At 46.1% G+C, this 18,913-nt stretch overlaps 1 protein-coding gene across 2 annotated transcripts in view; it reads right to left on the bottom strand.

Moving 5' to 3' along the window:
• tmem120aa (transmembrane protein 120Aa) overlaps positions 1 to 18,156 on the bottom strand; it is a 43,174-nt gene extending 25,018 nt beyond the window's left edge. The window contains exons 1-6 of one of the 2 annotated variants that reach the window (XM_063031427.1): positions 17,974 to 18,156; positions 9,786 to 9,904; positions 8,797 to 8,913; positions 6,360 to 6,419; positions 6,180 to 6,275; positions 4,201 to 4,290 (exon numbers count right to left, since the gene is read on the bottom strand). In XM_063031427.1, coding sequence (XP_062887497.1) covers positions 4,201 to 4,290; positions 6,180 to 6,275; positions 6,360 to 6,419; positions 8,797 to 8,913; positions 9,786 to 9,904; positions 17,974 to 18,036 — 545 coding nt within the window. In that variant the 5' untranslated portion in view covers positions 18,037 to 18,156. The remainder of the gene's footprint in view (positions 1 to 4,200; positions 4,291 to 6,179; positions 6,276 to 6,359; positions 6,420 to 8,796; positions 8,914 to 9,785; positions 9,905 to 17,973) is intronic. The other variant, XM_063031426.1, reaches the window with a different exon arrangement.
• Positions 18,157 to 18,913: the final 757 nt, after the last annotated feature.

Raw genomic sequence — 18,913 nt, 5'->3', positions numbered from 1 at the left:
AACATATTTTCAAAAAAAGATTACTGTATTTCAAAATCCAATGGGCCAGGCTCAACTAGCCGAGATTCAGTGCCCACAATCACTCAACAGCCAAGCATCCCTGGTGAGACTTGGAGAGGCACAGCACTGGCGTAAAGTACCCAGGACCTCAGCAACGAGCCCAAACAACTAAGAGGACTTCCATCTGAAACCCAAAGCCCTGCTCCCAGCTATTCTGGCTGTCCTCGATATCTTGAAGTGGCAAGGTGAATATTGGTACCAACGACACAGTAGGAAAAGGGAGGAGGTCCTGAAAGCAGACTACAGGGAGTTAGGAAGAAAGTTTAGAAGCAGGACCTCAAAGGTAGTAATCTCAGGATTACTGCCTGTGCCACGCGACAGTGAATTTAGGAATAGAGTGAGGTGGAGGATAAATGTGTGGCTGAGGGTTTGGAGCAGGGGGCAGGGATTCAGATTTCTGGGTCATCGGGACCTCTTTTGGGGCAGGCGTGACCTGTACAAAAAGGACAGGTTGCACTTGAATCCGAGGGGGACCAATATCCTGACAGGGAGGTTTGCTAAGGCTATTGGGAAAGTTTAAACTAGAATTGCTGGGGGGTGGAAACCAAACAGAAGAAAGGGAGGAAGGGGCAGTTGGTTCATAAATAGAGAAAGCTTAGAGACAGTGCAAGAGGGAGGATAGGCAGGTATAGAGAAGGGATGCGCTCAGACCGATGGTTTGAGATGAGTCTATTTTAATGCAAGAGGCATCATAAACAAAGCGGATGAGCTTAGAGCGTGGATCAGTACTTGGAGCTATGATGTTGTGGCCATTACAGAGGCTTGGATGGCTCAGGGGCTTTAGATGTTTCAGAAAGGACAGGGAAGGAGGCAAAAGAGGTGGGGGTGTGGCACTGCTGATCAGAGATAGTGTCACGGCTGCAGAAAAGGAGGAAGTCATGGAGGGATTGTCTACGGAGTCTCTCTGGGTGGAAGTTAGAAACAGGAAGAGGTCAATAACTCTACTGGGTATTTTTTTATAGACCACCCAACAGTAACAGGGACATCGAGAAGCAGACAGATTCTGGAAAGGTGTAATAATAACAGGATCGTCATGGTGGGAGATTTTAATTTCCCCAGTAATAATTGGCATCTCCTTAGAGCAAGGGGTTTAGATGGGGTGGAGTTTGTTAGGTGTGTTCAGGAAGGTTTCCTGACACAATATGTAGATAAGCCTACAAGAGGAGAGGCTGTACTTGATTTGGTATTGGGAAATGAACCAGGTCAGGTGTCAGGTCTCTCAGTGGGGGTGCATTTTGGAGATAGTGACCACAATACTATTTCTTTTACCATAGCATTAGAGAGGGATAGGAACAGACAAATCAGGAAAGCATTTAATTGGAATAAGGGGAAATATGAAGCTATCAGGCAGGAACTTGGATGCATAAATTGGGAACAGATGTTCTCAGGGAAATGTATGGCAGAAATGCGGCAAGTGTTCAGGGAATATTTCCGTGGCGTTCTGCATAGGTACGTTTCAATGTGATGGAAAGGATGGTAGGGTACAGAAACCATAGTGTACAAAGGCTGTTGAAAATCTAGTCATCAAGAAGAAAAGAAAAGCTTACGAACGGTTCAAAAAACTAGGTATCGATAGAGATCTCGAAGATTATAAGGCTAGCAGAAAGGAGTTTAAGAATGAAATTAGGAGAGCCAGAAGGAGCCATGAGAAGGCCTTGGTGAGCAGGATTAAGGAAAACCCCAAGGCATTATATAAGTATGTGAAGAGCAAGAAAATAAGACGTGAGAGAATAGGACCAATCAAGTGTGACAGTGGTAAAATGTGTATGGAACCGGAGGAGATAGCAGAGATACTTACTGAATACTTCGCTTGAGTATTCACTACGGAAAAGGATCTTGGCGATTGTAGAGATGACTTACAACAAATTGAAAAGCTTGAGTATATGGATATTTAGAAAGAGGATGTGCTGGAGCTTTTGGAAAGCATCAAGTTGGGTAAATCTCTGGGACAGGATGAGATATACCCCAGGCTACTGTGGGAGGCGAGGGAAGGAGGCAGAGGCTGAGCCTCCGGCAATTATCTTTGCATCATCATTGAGGACTGGAGAGGTTCCAGAGGATTGGAGGGTTGCAGATGTTATTCAAAAAAGGGAGTAGAGATAACCTAGGAAATTATAAACCAGCGAGTCTTACTTCAGTGGTTGGTAAGTTGATGGAAAAGATCCGGAGAGGCAGGATTTATGAACATTTGGAGAGGCATAATATGATTAGGAATAGTCAGTATGGCTTTGTCAAAGGCAGTTCATGCCTTACGAGCCTGATTACGTTTTCTGAGGATGTGACTAAACACAATGATAAAGGTTGAGCAGTAGATGCAGTGTATACGGATTTCAGCAAGGCATTTGATAAGGTACCCCATGCACGGCATATTGAGAAAGTAAGGAGGCATGGGATCCAACGGGAGCTTGCTTTGTGGATCCAGAATTGACTTGCTCACAGAAGGCAAAGTGTGGTTGTAGATGGGTCATATTCTGCATGGAGGTTGGTGACCAGTGGTGTTCTGGGACCCCTTCTCTTTGTGATTTTTATAAATGACCTGGATGAGGAAGTGGAGGGATGGGTTAGTAAATTTGCTGACGACACAAAGGTTGGGGGGTTCTGTGGATAGTGTGGAGGGCTGCCAGAGGTTACAGCGGGACATCGAAAGGATGCAAAACTAGGCTGTTAAGTGGCAAATGGAGCTCAACCCAGATAAGTGTGAGGTGGTTCATTTTGGTAGGTCAAATATGATGGCAGAATATAGTATTAATAGTAAGACTCTTGGCAGTGTGGAGGATCAGAGGGATTTTGGGGCCCGTGTCCATAGGACACTCAAAGCTCCTGCACAGGTTGACTCTATGGTTAAGAAGGCATATGAAGGCTATAGCACCGTCGACCGGGGGATTGAGTTTAAGAGCCGAGAGGTAATATTACACCTATATAGAACCCTGGTCAGACCCCACTTGTAGTACTGTGCTCAGTTCTGGTTGCCTCACTACAGGAAGGATGTGGAAGCTATAGAAAGGGTGCAGAGGAGATAAACAAGGATGCTGCCTGGATTGGGGGGCATGGCTTATCAGAATAGGTTGAGTGAACTCGGCCTTTTCTCCCTGGAGCGGCAGAGGATGAGAGGTGACCTGATAGAGGTGTATAAGATGATAAGAGGCATTGATCGTGTGGATAGTCAGAGACTTTTTCCCAGGGTTGAAATGGCTAACATGAACCTTTCGTAAAGAGAGCTTTTGGCATATTAGCCTTCTTAAATCAAAGTATTGAGTACATGAAATGGGACGTAATGCTGGAGTTGTATAAGAGATTAGAGAGGTCTAATTTGGAGTATCCTGTGCAATTTTGGTCACCTACCTACAGGAAAGATGTAAATAATGTTGAAAGAGTGCAGAGAAAATTCAAAAGGATGCTGCTGGGGCTGGAGGACCAGAGTTATGAGGAATGTTTGAATAGGTTAGGACTTTATTCCTTGGAAGGTAGAGGATTGAGAGGAGATTTGATAGAGGCATACAAAATTGAGGGGTATAGATAGGGTAAATACAAGGAGGCTTTTTTCACTGAGGTTGGGTGGGACTACAACCAGACTGAAAGGTGAAACGTTTAAAAGGAACAGGAGGGGAAACTTCTTCACTCAGAGGGTGGTGAGAGTGTGGAACGAGCTGCCAGTTCAAGTGATGGATGTGGAGTTGATTTCAACATTTAAGAGAAGTTTGGATAGGTACATGGATGGCAGGGGTATAGAGGGCTGTGGTCCCAGTGTAGGTCGATGGGAGTAGGCAGTTTAAATATTTGGCAGGGACTAGACAAACCAAAGGGCCTGATTCTGTGTTGTACTTTTCTATGACCCTATGACCCTTTGGGATTCCCATGTTAAACGCGACATGTGCAAAGTTGTTGTCAGTTTCATGGTGCAATGACGCCAAATGCCATTGCCCTTCAGGTAGTCCAAGCCAGTGAAAATCTTCACTGCATCACTATAGGAACTGGAAGGAAGATTAAAGGCTTGTGGATTTGCTTCCAAAGCTTAGGGCCATTACAGAGGGAAGTTTAATGACCTGACAGTGATGGCCCAGGGTACGAGCGAGGCATTGGAGCAGAAGTAAGGTACAAAAGTGCCTTGCGCAGTTCTCAGACGGGTGGCGATGCCCTTACCTGGATCCATTGTTAATGAGGATACTCTCCCTGATTGTCAGTGTGCAGTAGTACCACACCAACAGGAAGTTGAACACTGAATCTGCCACCCTGCACAAGAACAAATCCAAAGGGGTAATAAGTTAAATCACGTGGACAACGCCTTGATCAGCAGAGTCATCGGGTTGAACGCAGACTCAGAATTAAAGGGCGTGTAAAATCTGAACGACCATCCGCGGACGGTGGAGTATCAGAACACAAACGACCTCTCAGCAAGGCCGCGCGGCCTGCTGGATACCAGACATTCAGCAGGGAGCTGCCAAGCCAGGACGTCCTTGGCTGGATCACAGGGCTGACCAAAGCGGTGCAGCTCTGATGTTATTACAGCAGGCATTCCTTACTAAGACACCAGCCATTTGGCTTCACCTGTGAGTCGACTGGGGTGATATACTGCGTCCGGTGCTCCCGATGTGGCCTTTTATATATTGGTGAGACCCGACGCAGACTGGGAGACCGCTTTGCTGAACATCTACGCTCTGTCCGCCAGAGAAAGCAGGATCTCCCAGTGGCCACACATTTTAATTCCACATCCCATTCCCATTCTGACATGTCTGTCCACGGCCGCCTCTACTGTGGAGATGAAGCCACACTCAGGTTGGAGGAACAACACCTTATATTCTGTCTGGGTAGCCTCCAACCTGATGGCATGAACATCGACTTCTCTAACTTCCGCTAAGGCCCCACCTCCCCCTCGTACCCCATCTGTTACTCATTTTTATGCACACATTCTTTCTCTCACTCTCCTTTTTCTCCCTCTGTCCCTCTGAATATACCTCTTGCCCATCCTCTGGGTCACCCCCCCCTTGTCTTTCTTCCCGGACCTCCTGTCCCATGATCCTCTCATATCCCCTTTTGCCTATCACCTGTCCAGCTCTCGGCTCTATCCCTCCCCCTCCTGTCTTCTCCTATCATTTTGGATCTCCCCCTCCCCCTCCAACTTTCAAATCCCTTACTCACTCTTCCTTCAGTTAGTCCTGACGAAGGGTCTCGGCCTGAAACGTCGACTGCACCTCTTCCTATAGATGCTGCTTGGCCTGCTGCGTTCACCAGCAACTTTGATGTATGTTGCTTGAATTTCCAGCATCTGCAGAATTCCTGTTGTTTACATCACTCCCAATCCATTTGCTCCTTATTTCCCTGCAGCCTTACAGCTTATCCTGTCTCATGTCCACCCTCTCACTCCTTACCACTTATCTATACCCAAGAGTACCAAACAGAGGTCGGTTAATTGTTGAGATAACTTTGGGATGCAGGGGGAATCTGGAGCACCCGGTGGAGATCCACCTGGTCACCGGGGTGGGGAAACTGGTAGGCTCCACGCAGACAGCACCACGGGTCAGAGTTGAACTGTGTAGCAAGAGGCAGCAGCTCTACGAGTTACACCGTGGACCCTTTCCCGTCCCAAGACCGGCCTCAGCACCAGCGTGTTAGGAAGGCTGAAATCACCAGCATTTCTACCTGGGGTAGGATTGAGAGAACAAGTGCCCATGCTGGGCAAGGACAGGGTCTGGCACAGCTGTAAGACCATTGTGCCACTTACATGAAAGCTGTGCTCAAGGAGCAAATGGCCAAGTGGGGGAGCCATGCCCAGTAACTGCAGCTCCTCTAGCTCAGCGTGCAGTAAAGAGGGACAAGAACCTTTCCTGCACCCACTGTAGCCCAAGGGCATTTAGCTTCCTTTCACCCCTCCTCCATGGCAATACACAATTTCAATCTTTACTGCCCAAAAAAACTTTCTGGCAAATGATCTGCTTTAATGTTGTCTTCCAATTGCTCAACATCCCAGATTCTAAGGAAACACCTGAGCAACCAAACATCATCCTTCACCGGTCGGAGGTCGTGAGTTTGGCTGGAAGAGAGAGGGACTGGAGTGCAAGTGCGCGGTTGGTGACCTCCTCCCCACTAGTTGGAGCAACGCTACGCGCCAAGCAACGCCTCACCTGGAGTTCAGCAGGAACCTGCAGCTGAAGGAGATGAGGAGAAGGATGATGGTGAGACACAGCTTGAACTTCTCATACTCATCCTTGTAGGCAAACCTGGCGTGTGGAAAACGAGCAGATGGTCACGCGCGAGTTCAGAGGAGACAGAGAAATGCAGGTCTAAGCCTTGGAGTTACTCACTTTGCCTGCTTGCTAAGCAGAGTCACATTCACATTCCCGAGCACCAGAGTTAAGTACAACCTGCAAGAGGAGGAGACGATCAGTACAGGGCTGAAAAACACGAAGTCGTCAGAGCAGTGAGACAGCTGTCAATCAATGGCGCACTGCGTAGCCGAAATGCTGATGGTACAGGTGCCAGCCCTCAAAACAAAACTGCAGAGACTCCAGGCAATCCACAACACTTTGACAATGACAGCACAGGACCTAATGGCAGATCTTCCTCTCTTACAAATGAGTGCATTGCATAGAAGGATAACTGGGCCAGAACCCTAGTGTACCCAAATTCCCAGCCGTGGTATTTGTTATGTGACGGGATCCTGAATTATCCCTGTGAACTGTGCTTTTAAAAGAGAGAGGGAGAGAGAGTGAGAGTGAGAGTGAGAGTGAGAGTGAGAGTGAGAGTGAGAGTGAGAGTGAGAGAGAGAGAGAGAGAGAGAGAGAGAGAGAGAGAGAGAGAGTTAGTTGTGTAACACAGGCACCTTATTATTAAAAGAGAGAGAGATGTGCAACACAGGCACCTTGTTATTAAGAGACAGAGAGGCGAAGACTGCTTTGAGATGGTGTTACGGTTTCTCTGCAGCGTGTTTACACTTTTGCAAGGACACTGCCAGCTTTTGAGTTCCTACAGAGAGAGAAGGGAGGAGCTACTTGATGGACAGCTGGTGTTCAGCACAACAGTATTTCAACCAGCGTAGTTGCTTGTTTCACAGGACACGCCGATGCACAAGGGTGTGGTGAAGTTACCACTATCCTGTTCAGGTGCCCACGAGTGTGGGACTGAGAATCGATTGTGAGGGATCGATCTGTGATTATTAGTGCGTGAAAGAGTGACCTTGTGGAGTCTACTAGTGTGTCTAACCCTCGCCTGGGTTGGTAGACTATCACTCGAAGACGGTGCTCTTAAGTTGGTCAAGTTTGGCTAACTTGGAAGTTTCGGAGGACAACGGGAAGATCGACAGCATCAGCTCACCTGAAGAACTAAACACCTCTCTCTCTCCATCACTACTCAACTGAATACCACAAACTGAACTGAACTTTACTCATCACCGTAAAACTGTATCCATTTACCCCTAGGCTTGAAGAAGCTTGGATTTTATATTTCCACACTTATATATAATCATTGCTAACCTGTTTGATACATCTGATTTTATACTACTGTATTGCGTAGTTACTAATAAGTACCATTATTTAATAGCAGTACCAGACTCCAAGGTGTTCTCCATTTCTGTCGGTTTTTCAACCCGTCACAGGGTACGTGACAGTAATGGGATCCCTTCCTGACCAATCACCCTTGTATCTAAGGTCAGGAAATTCATTACGATCTGTAATAAGAGGAAACTTTCCCAATAACCCAGGGTAAGGAAGACACGTGCGTGTAAAGCTGTAACACACATGCATTTGTACTTCCTTCTCTATTGCATGGTTTAACTGCAGCGTTTTCCTTCTACAATACAAGTGGTGGAAATTTCAATTTAAAAAGTTGTTGTTTGCTGATAATACGTCCCAATACGGTATTCCAACAGATCAACTGCTCTGGTTTCAAGCAAACACATACAAAATGCTGGAGAAACTCAGCAAGTCAGGCAGCATCTATAGAAAGGAATAAACAATTGACACTTTGGACAGAAACCCTTCTTCAGGACTGGACAGGAAAGGGGAAGAAGTCAGAATTCAGGAAGGTGGAAGGGGTACAAGCTAGAAGGTGACAGGTGGGGGGGGAGGTGAAAGGGGGGAGGTGAAAGGGGGAGGTGAAGGGGGGAGGTGAAAGGGGGAGGTGAAAGGGGGGGAGATGAAAGGGGGGGAGATGAAAGGGGGGGAGATGAAAGGGGGGGAGATGAAAGGGGGGGAGATGAAAGGGGGGGAGATGAAAGGGGGGAGATGAAAGGGGGGAGGTGAAGGGGGGGAGGTGAAGGGGGGGAGGTGAAAGGGGGGAGGTGAAAGGGGGAGGTGAAGGGGGGAGGTGAAGGGGGGAGGTGAAAGGGGGGAGGTGAAAGGGGGGAGGTGAAAGGGGGGAGGTGAAAGGGGAGATGAAGGGGGGAGGTGAAAGGGGGGAGGTGAAAGGGGGGAGGTGAAGGGGGGAGGTGAAGGGGGGAGGTGAAGGGGGAGGTGAAGGGGGGAGGTGAAGGGGAGGAGGTGAAAGGGGGGAGGTGAAGGGGGGGAGGTGAAGGGGGGGAGGTGAAGGGGGGAGGTGAAGGGGGGGAGGTGAAGGGGGGGAGGTGAAGGGGGGAGGTGAAGGGGGGAGGTGAAGGGGGGGAGGTGAAGGGGGGGAGGTGAAGGGGGGGAGGTGAAGGGGGGGAGGTGAAGTGCTGCTTGTAAAGCTTGTGTGTTTCTGGAGATACAAACTCATCTACGATGCCCAAAGGATCACACAGACAGGTTCTCCATAATCACTGCTTACCCATTTTTCTTTGGGAGAAAAGCTTCCATTTCAAAGAAGATGTTTTGCCTTTCCTTCATCAACTCCTTGATGAATTCAATGTCTCTTGTATGCTCTTCATTCTCCAACGGTTCACATCTGTGAGAAGAGATCTTACATCAGATTGACCGATCCCACTGCAGTGTGAGAGAGACACTAAGGATTAACATACTCTTCACAATCCCACTGCAATGTGAGAGAGACACTGAGGATTAACACACTCTTCACTAGGGGTCCCCAACCTTTTTTGCACCACGGACTGGTTTAATATTGACAGTATTCTTGCGGACCGGCCGACTGGCGGGGGGGGGGGTGTTCAAGTTCAACAGTGCGTGACAGGGAATGAGGAAAGGTGCAGCTGACTCATATCGTTTCATATCCCCAAATCCTCGCAGCCCGGTAGCGAATGCTTTGCGGCCCGGTGGTTGGGGACCACCGCTCTTCACAATCCCACTGCAGTGTGAGAGAATTACTGAGGATTAACACACTCTGCCCAATCCCACTGCAGTGTGTGAGAGCCACTAAGGCTTGACACACTCTTCATAATCCCACTGCAGCATTAGAGAGCCACTAGAAACTCTTAGCTCAGTCAGCTGCCCCGTCACCTCTCAGTCAGAAGATCCAAGATCATGATCCAGTGCAGCTCTTCCGACTGAGGTGCTGTCTGTTGGCTGAGGAGTTGAGAGGGTAGATTGAGAGTATGTACAAGATTATAAGGTACTGTGGACAGCACTTATCCCTTGACAAACATTGTCATCTCTTTTCTCCACTCTATGTTTACGATTCACCAGTATTTAATTATGAATAATAGAATACCTAAAAAGTGAAATGCAATATATAAGAGTTTCCACTTAACTTTGTTTCCTTTCTTTCTCCTGGAAGAGGACAGCAACATTATTTGAAACAAAAAGGGGAGCAGGGACACTTGAGAATTTAGCTAAGCAGACCCATCTACTGAAAACATTATTTACCGTCCAAGATTATTGGAGAGCACCTTGTATTTCTTCTTCTGGCGTTCAATGGAACTGAGGCATGAATTCTGAAGTTTGATGACCTCTTCTAACTGCTGCTTGTAGAGCTTGTGTGTTTCCTGAGGTGCAGAAGCAGGGAAAATGAAAATATCCTTGTAAACTTACCGGCTGCAAACTCTTCACACCACTGATTTTGCTTGACAACTTAACTGCAGCCCACAGATTAACAACTGGTACAGCAAAATGGAAAAGGCAAGTTTTCTTTTCGATTTATAAATTTCCATTTCCCTACGCTCATCTCATACACAGTTTCTTTCACCTCATCTTCAAGTATCCTGATGTCCTAATGTTCTCATGTTTCCTACCAATCCCTCCTCTCGCTTGAAAATATCAATGGCATCACTTTGTACTAAGCTGGACTAACATCATCTTATGCAGGCTCCTGTGCATAGCCTTTAGGTAATCTGCTCCAACTTGGGTGAGATATAAAAGCAAGCTTACATTGGTTGGAAAAAGATTTGGGATCCCTCAGCTTTAACTTGGTACACACGCAATATACTTCACTCGTAGAATACAGGCAAGAAAAATATTAAACAAAAATCATAAAATCATATTTTCCATCAGGGAGAATAATTTTATCTAAAGCATGCTTTCTTTTCATTGTGGTGTTGAAATAAAGAGGAAGGAAAATAGAAGAAATAAAATTTTTCACAACCTGGGAGTTTAACCTGTATAAGGTCCATCCTTATATTCAATATAATCTGGAATAAACTCATGTTTGTTGTCTTCTAAGGATCAAGCTATATTTTATATTTAGCTGATACCTGGCTTCCCACTTCAGCCACCAATGCTCCGCTGTCACCTCAGTGTTTACAGATACAAAACGTTAGCAGCTACTCTGTCGCGAGCTCAACCTCTTGTCGACCGTTTTCCTGCTATCTACCTTCTCTGTTTCCTACTTTGTCTACAAAATATTTGTGTCGTTAGAAAATAAATCAAGTAGACAGCAGCAAACATTTCCCACTTCAGACCTGAAGCTTTAAGTACCCTTGGACAGAGTAAGGAAGCATCATAAAGCTCCCGTGGTTTGCTCCGAGGTCCTGCTGCAGAAGGATGGTTGTAATTACACAAGTCTGATACTTTGCATTTCACATGAAAGCCCCTTGTGACCTGAATGAGAAGAATCACAGTCATAGGGGTCTATGGCTTCAAGACACCTTCCAGGACATGAGCATACGATTAAGTCTGATACTTTAGTGCAGTACTAAAAGGGACTTACTCTAAAAGAGGTACACCTTCTAGCCTTGTGATTTGTTCCACCAAAGCTCTTCTTGTGCCATGACCAAAATTCCTCTTCAATGAAAGTCAGCACCTTCAATGAAGTTCTCAATAAGTAACGTATCAGTCTTTACTGATGCCCAAGATGCCTTGAGTATATCCTTCAAAATATATTGCCAACTGCAATATGAATGCAAGCAGGTTCATCCTGGAGACTACTATCAACAAAGTTGCCTTTCACAAAATGCTGGAAGAACTCAGTAGGTCGGGCAGCATCTATGGAGGGGAATAAACAGTCATTGTTTCAGGCCGAGACCCTTTATCAGGACTGGAAAGGAAGAGTGTAGAAGCCATAATCCAGTATTTTATTATCGAAGTGTGGTTGTAACTCACCTCATTCCCAGACAGTCAAATAGAGGCAAAATCATTTAATGTCTCTCAGGAAAATACACAATGCAGGAAGGAATGAGGAAGACATGTGGGGCAACCAGAATAACAGATTTAGAGTCATGGAACACTACAGCACAGAAACAGGCCCTTCAGCCCATCTAGTCCATGCTGAACTATTCATTGGCCTAGTCCCATCATCCTGCACACAGACCATAGCCTTCCACACTCTTCCCATTCACGTACCTATGCCAACTGCTTTTAAATGCTGTATCCATTGGCAACTCATTCTACCTTCCCACCACCCTCTGAGTGAAGAAGTTCCCTCTCAGGTTCCCCTTAAATATTTTAGCTTTCTCCCTTCAACTATGACCTCTAGTGTTAATCTCACCCAACCTCAATGAAAAAAAACCTGCTTCCATTCATACTGTTTATACCCCTCATGAATTTGTATACCTCTTTCAAATCTCCCCTCATTCTCCTACGCTCCAGGGAACAAAGTCCTAATCTATTCAACCCTTCCCCATAACTCGGGTCATTTACAGCAGCAGATGCGTAAAAAGGGTCCAAAGGATCATTGGGACCCGAGTCCCCCCAACCACAATCTCTTCTGGCTGCTACCATCCGGGAAACGGTACCGCAGCATAAAAGCCAGGACCAACAGGCTCCAGGACAGCTTCTTCCACCAGGCCATCAGACCGATTAATTCACACTGACACAATTGCATTTCTAAGCAATATTGACTATCCTGTTGTACATCTTACTGTACATATTATTTATTACAAATTACTATAATTTGCACATTGCACATTCACACGGAGACGTAACGTAGAGATTTTTACTCCTCACGTATGTGAATAAAGTCAATCCAATTCAATTAAATATAATTGATATCCTTCCTGCAAGTAGGTGACCAGAACACATACAACACACAAAATTTGGCCTCACCAATGTGGTATACAACTTCAACATAACATCCAGACTCCTGTATTCAATACTGTGATTTATGAAGGCCAATACATCAAAAGTTCTCTTAATGACCCTATCTACCCATGACACCGCTTTCAAGAAATTATAAATCTATATTCCCAGATCCCTTTGTTCTAACGCATTCTTCAGTGTCTACTATTCACTGTATAGATCCTAGCCTTGTTTGTCCTCAGAAAATGCAACACCTCACACCTATCTGCCATTTCTCAACCCACTTTTCCAGCCGATCTGGATCCGCTGCAAACTTTGATATCCTTCCGTGCTTTCCACTATGCTCTCAATCTTGGGGTCATCTGCAAACTTGCTGGTCCAATGTACCATATTATCATCCAGGTTGTTGATACAGATGACTAACAACAGCCAGCCCAGCACTGATCCCTGCAGCACATCCCTTGCCACAGACCGCGTGAGACGCAACCATCTACTACCACTCTCTGGCTTCTCCCACTAAGTTAGCGTATATAGCTTCATCCCGAATGCCAAGCAACTAAACCTCCTGAACCAGCTTCCCATGCAGAACTTTGTCAAGGGCCTTTGTTATAGACCACGTCCACGGCCTTTCCTCCACTGACTTTCCCGGTAAACTTACTGAAAAACCTTTTGGTTGGACATGACCTACTAGGCACAAAGCCATGTTGACTATGTGGCAAATGGAATATGTTTGTTTGTTTGTTTATTTAACTTAGAGAGACAGTGTGGAACAGGCTCGTCTGACCCTTTGAGCCATGCCACCGAGCAACCCACCTGTGTAACTCTAATCTAATCACGGGACAATTTACAACAACAATTAACCTACTAACCGGTACGTGTTTGGACTGGGGGTGAAAACCCACGGATTCCACGTGTAGGATGTGCAAACTCCTTACAGAAGGACCAGGATTAAGTTCCAACCTCCAATGCCTTCAAGTTGTAATAATGTTACGCTAACCGCTACATGACCAATTATGAATTCATAGAACATAGAAAACCTACAGCACAATACAGGCCCTTCGGCCCATAAAGCTGTGCTGAACATTTCCTTACCTTAGAAATTACCTAGGGTTACCCATAGAATCAGAATCAGAATCCTTTATTATCGCCAAGTATGTGGACATATACAGGGAATTTGATGCCGATTTCCCTAAGCTCTCGCTGTACAGAATTAAAAAGCAAACAAAACAATAGTGCAAATAATCGTGAACTATATACAATGAGGTATACCTGTGTATGTACAGGTGGACTTGGTTTATAATAGACTAAAATTCAAGTGTTCATAAGACTGATGGCATATGGAAAGAAACTGTTCTTGTACCTATTTGTCCTGGCATACAGTGATCTAAAGCGCCTACCAGAAAGGAGGAGTTGGAACAGGTGATGTCCAGGGTGTGATGGATCTACAATGATGTTGCTTGCTCGCTTCCTGACTTTAGATTCATATAAGTCCTGGATCGAGGGCAGCTTCACACCAATAATCCTTTCCGCAGCCCTGACGGTTCTTTGGAGTCTATTCTTGTCTTGTTTGGCAGCTGATCCAAACCAGACAGTGATGGACGAACAGGGAACAGACTGGATTACTCCTGAATAGAATTGAATCAGCAGCTCCTGAGGCAGGTAGTACTTCCTGAGTTGACGTAGGAAATACAACCTCTGCTGAGCCTTTTTGATAAGAGTGTCTGCGTTGGGTGTCCACTTCAGGTCCTGGGAGTGACACCCAGAAACATGAAGGTCTCCACAGCAGACACAATAGTGTTGAGTATAGTGAGTGGGGGGAGTATTGGGGGGCTCCTCCTGAAGTCCACTGTCATCTCCACAGTCTTGAGCGTATTTAGCTCCAGATTGTTCTGACCACACCAGAGGGCCAGCCGTTCCACCACCCATCTGTATGCAGACTCATCACCGTCTCGGATAAGGCCAATGACTGTTGTGTTATCTGCAAACTTCAGGAGTTTAACAGACGGACCCTGTGAGGTGCAGTCATTAGTGTAAAGGGAGAAGAGCAGTGGGAGAGCACACATTCCTGGGAGGCACCGGTACTGATTGTCCGGGTGCTAGAAATGATGCTCCCCAGCTTCACTTGCTGCACCCTGTCAGTCAGGAAGCTTGTGATCCACTGACAGATGGCGGGGGAGACAGTGAGCTGGGTGAGTTTGGAGTGGAGGATTTCTGGGACTATGGTGTTGAACGCCAAGCTGAAGTCAACAAACAGGACCCTCGCAGAAGTTCCTGGGTTGTCCAGGTGCTGTAGTATATAATGCAGTCCCATGTTGACTGCATCATCCACTGACCTATTTGCCCGATAAGCAAACTGCAGGGGGTCCAGCAGGGGGCCTGTGATATCCTTCAGGTGAGCCAGCACTAGTTTCTCAAAGGACTTCATAACCACAGATGTCAAGGCAACAGGCCTGTAGTCATTTAGTTTTCCTTCAGTTAGTCCTGACGAAGGGTCTCGGCTTGAAACGTCGACTGCACCTCTTCCTAGAGATGCTCCATGGCCTGCTGCGATCACCAGCAACTTTGATGTGTGTAGTCATTTAGTCCGTTGATAGTGGGCTTCTTAGGGACTGCAATGATAACGGAGCACTTGAAGCAGTGAGGGACTTCACACAGCTCCAGTGATCTATTGAAGATCCGTGTGTAGATGGGGGCCAGCTTATCAGCGCAGGTCCTCAGGCAGGAGGGCGACACGCCGTCTGGGCCTGGCACTTTCCTGGTCTTCTGCCTCCGGATCAGCTGACTCACCTCCCTCTCACAGATCCTGAGTGCAGGTACAAGAGGGTTGAAGTGAAGGCGGGTATGGGGGAGCAGTTTTTGTAATGTGGGGTGAGAAAGCGGATACTGAGATGTCGGGGTGATGGATGATGGGTGTTGCGGTAGGTCTGTGTTTTGGCTGGAGGGAATGAAGGTGTCGAATCTACAATAAAACTTGTTCAGATTGTCAGCCAGTTGATGGTTCTCCACAGCCTGGGGGAATGGTTTCTTGTAGTTGGTGATCTCTCGGAGTCCCTTCCACACTGACACTGAGTCGTTGTCTGAAAACCTGTTTTGCAGTTTTCCAACGTAGCACTTCTTCGCTGCATGATTCTCCCTTGTCAGTGTGTTCCTGGCTCGTTTGCACAGAATCCTGTCCCCTCTTCTGTACGCCTCCTCCCGACGAAGCTGCCCGAGTTGTGACGTGAACCAGGGCTTGTTGTTGAATGTGCAGAAGGTTTTTGTTGGAATGCACACGTCTTCACAAAAACTGATGTATGAGGTCACGATGTCAGACAGATCATGAAGATCTGTAGCTGTAGCCTCAAAGACACTCCAATCCGTGCAATCGAAACAGGCCTGAAGCTCCAGCTTTGACTTGTTGGTCCATCTCCTGACCGTCCTGACACCAGGCTTAACCACTCTTAGTTTCTGCCTGTATGTCGGGAGAAGAACCAGGCAGTAGTCGGAGAGTCCCAAGGCTGCCCGTGTAACAGAGCGATATGCATCCCTTATTGTCGTGTACCAGTGGTCTAGTACATTAGTGTCCCTGGTGGGACACTTAATATGTTGTCTAAATTTTGGCAATTCGTGGCCAAGGTTTGCTCTGTTAAAATCACCACGAACAATGAGCAAGGAGTTTGGAATAGCCCTCTATTTTTCTGAGCTCCATGCACCCGTCCAGGAGTCTCTTAAAGACCCTATCGTATCCACCTCCACCACCATCGCTGGCAGCCCATTCCACGCACTCACCACTCTCTGCGTAAAAAACTTACCCCTGCATCTCCTCTGTACCTACTGCCAAGCACCTTAAAACTGTGCCCTCTCGTGCTAGCCATTTCAGCCCTGGGAAAAAGCCTCTGACTATCCACGCGATCAATGCCTCTCATCACCTCTCAGGTCACCTCGCATCCTCCGTCGCTCCAAGGAGAAAAGGCCGAGTTCACTTAACCCACATTCCCACATAATGGCCATTGATTTGAATAAACTGTCACGGCAGTAAAAGTAGAAAAGCAAGCTCTTTTTGCCCCTGACAATTAATACCACCAGAAGACCTGGATTGTTTAATTAAAACAAATTTTAATCTGCTTGATCTACGTAATCAAAGCACTTGAAATGTACAGTATTCATATACTGTGGATCCCGGTTAATTGGGCCACCAGTTAATTGGGGTAGCTGCCTATGTGATGCACTCTTAAAGAAGAAAAACGAAATCCAGAAAATAGTCAGGGTTCCCTTTGTTTAATTGGGGCAGGAGACTGTTGCCGAACGGTTTCTAACTAACATCAGTTGCGTGATCATTAGTCACTATACCATACTCTCAGTGATCAGTTTTAAAATAGCGTCAGTTGTGTGTGTGTTTGTATTCAAAAAGCAGTGATTTTTGTCACTGATAGTTGGCAAGAAATAAACAGTAAGACAAATCAGAACTGTTTTGCTCACTGCGGTTCCAAGCATTCAGGCTTGGCGATGCTAGAAACGGTTGGGAGTAAAAATTAAATGATCCCACTACTTCAACAAGATATGAATTACAAAGAATTTAAATGCATTGACAATGCGACAATGTGACAATGTTACAATGAAAACGCAGATTTGGAGGGTGTAAGTGTCTAAAACATTGTATGAAGGCAGTCCATTATCTGCACTAGGTATCTGCGTTGATTTTGTTCATGTAGAGTCAATTAAAAGAACATGGCAGATGAATTCCTCTGTCAATAACTATTAGGAAATAATACACAGCTTTATAGTACTGTAGAGGTATTAGTAGTGTTCTAAATTGTTCTGTATTTCATTTGAATACATAAATTGTTACTCAATTAAACGACAGTTTGTCTGTTTTATATTTTTTAACTATTTCTATGAATCTTTGGCTAATTGGGACAGCCACTTAATCTGGGACAAAATGTACCCTATGTGTCGCAATTAACCAGAATACACTGTATATAAATGGCACTTTGGGCAATTAAGATAACAAATAAATTTATGTTGATACTTAATAAAATAAACTATCCATCTTTTCTCCTTTACAGGTTTTTACTCAACTTTTCTGACAATTTTGTTATTAACATACTGTAAATCATACGTGCTAAATATCAAAGGTATATATTAAGCACTGACATAGTCAATCACTTCAGTCACACTCCCAGCCCGTCTATAGCTCAGCCAGAAATAAATCACTGCACAAAGAAAGGAAAATATAAAGATTTAAAAGTATATTAAGATGGTTGCAAACAGCTCTCATTCAAAGGATGCAATTTAACAGTAATGTTGGTTATTGCTAGTTATGCTGAATTAACGTCCTTTCTATAACTGAATTGGACAGATAAGATATATTGTGGAGAGGAAGTATTTGAGAAGCTGTTCTCCCCGGAGATGAGACACGTTGCAGTTCTAAAACTGGACTTTATAAACTCTGGCCTTTGGACATCAGGAGCAGAGAGCTAGACAGATGGCATCGTGGCCAATCGGAAGGAAGGGACTCAAGAAATTCACCAATAGGAGACAGGCAGAGGGCGGGGTCTATGTCAGTGACTCTTGAATCTCAAGTCGAGATCTACGGCCCTGGAAGGAGACGGATCGTCCTCACCTGCAACATCTGGTAATCCTTGTCCAGAAGTTCCCATTCCTCCCAACACTCCTGGAAAGCCATCCTGCTCCCGCCGGATCCCCCTCCCGGACTTGGATCCGGGTGCGTCTTCTCCACAAGTCGCGCTACATCAAAACAAAATAGGCCGCACGCTTCCGGGTAAGGATGCTGTGACCAATCACTGTCGCAGTGCCCGCCCTCTTTTCCTCTGCCCAATGGAATCGCAAAGGGAACAATCGCCGCCGAATGCACGTGCAGGCCTTTGGCCAATGGGCTGCAAGAGCGGTGTGTCAGTGTCAGGGGCGGGGCTTCGCTGGGTTCGGGGCCGCAAGTCCGGACATCGCAATGGTTGGGATGACTGCTCTCCCCCAGACCTCCGCAGACGCTGCGCTTTGTGGTTACATCGGATGTAATTTGCCTAACACCGGGGTGCTTCAAAAGGATTGGCAGATAAATAAGTATTTTTACAGGAATTTTAAAAGATGTTGAAAATATTCAACAGGTCGGACAAAAGAGAAACTGATTACGTTGCCTGACACTTCTACATCTGTAAGCTGACATGCTGGGGTGTTTACAGCATTTTCAGTTTCTTAAATTGAATTTTTTAAAAAATATAGAGTTGTAGGGAACCCAAGAAATTTGGACACAGCAAATTGTGCTATAATACTGTAATATGTACAGCAGTGCACAGCGGCGTACAACCATTATCAAAACCCCTGTGGATCTTCACTGACCGCAAAACTCCACTGCACCAGCCACATAAGCACCGCAGCTGGAGGCCTGGTATCCCAAGCTCTCAGCTCAAGGGGCCATCTGTGGCTGAATGCCCTGGCACATTGAATTGCCCCGGTCCACGTGCTAAAGAGCACACGATTGCTTGGTGCAGCCACAGAGGCTGTAAATGGAAAGGTCACTGTCTTAAGGGTCTCCCTCCGTTGGA

The sequence above is a fragment of the Mobula hypostoma genome, chromosome 23 (assembly GCF_963921235.1).
Source record: "Mobula hypostoma chromosome 23, sMobHyp1.1, whole genome shotgun sequence".
Taxonomy (NCBI): Eukaryota; Metazoa; Chordata; class Chondrichthyes; order Myliobatiformes; family Myliobatidae; genus Mobula; species Mobula hypostoma.
Note: the sequence above shows the minus strand (reverse complement) of the source record. Positions and strands in the feature narration are given on the sequence as shown.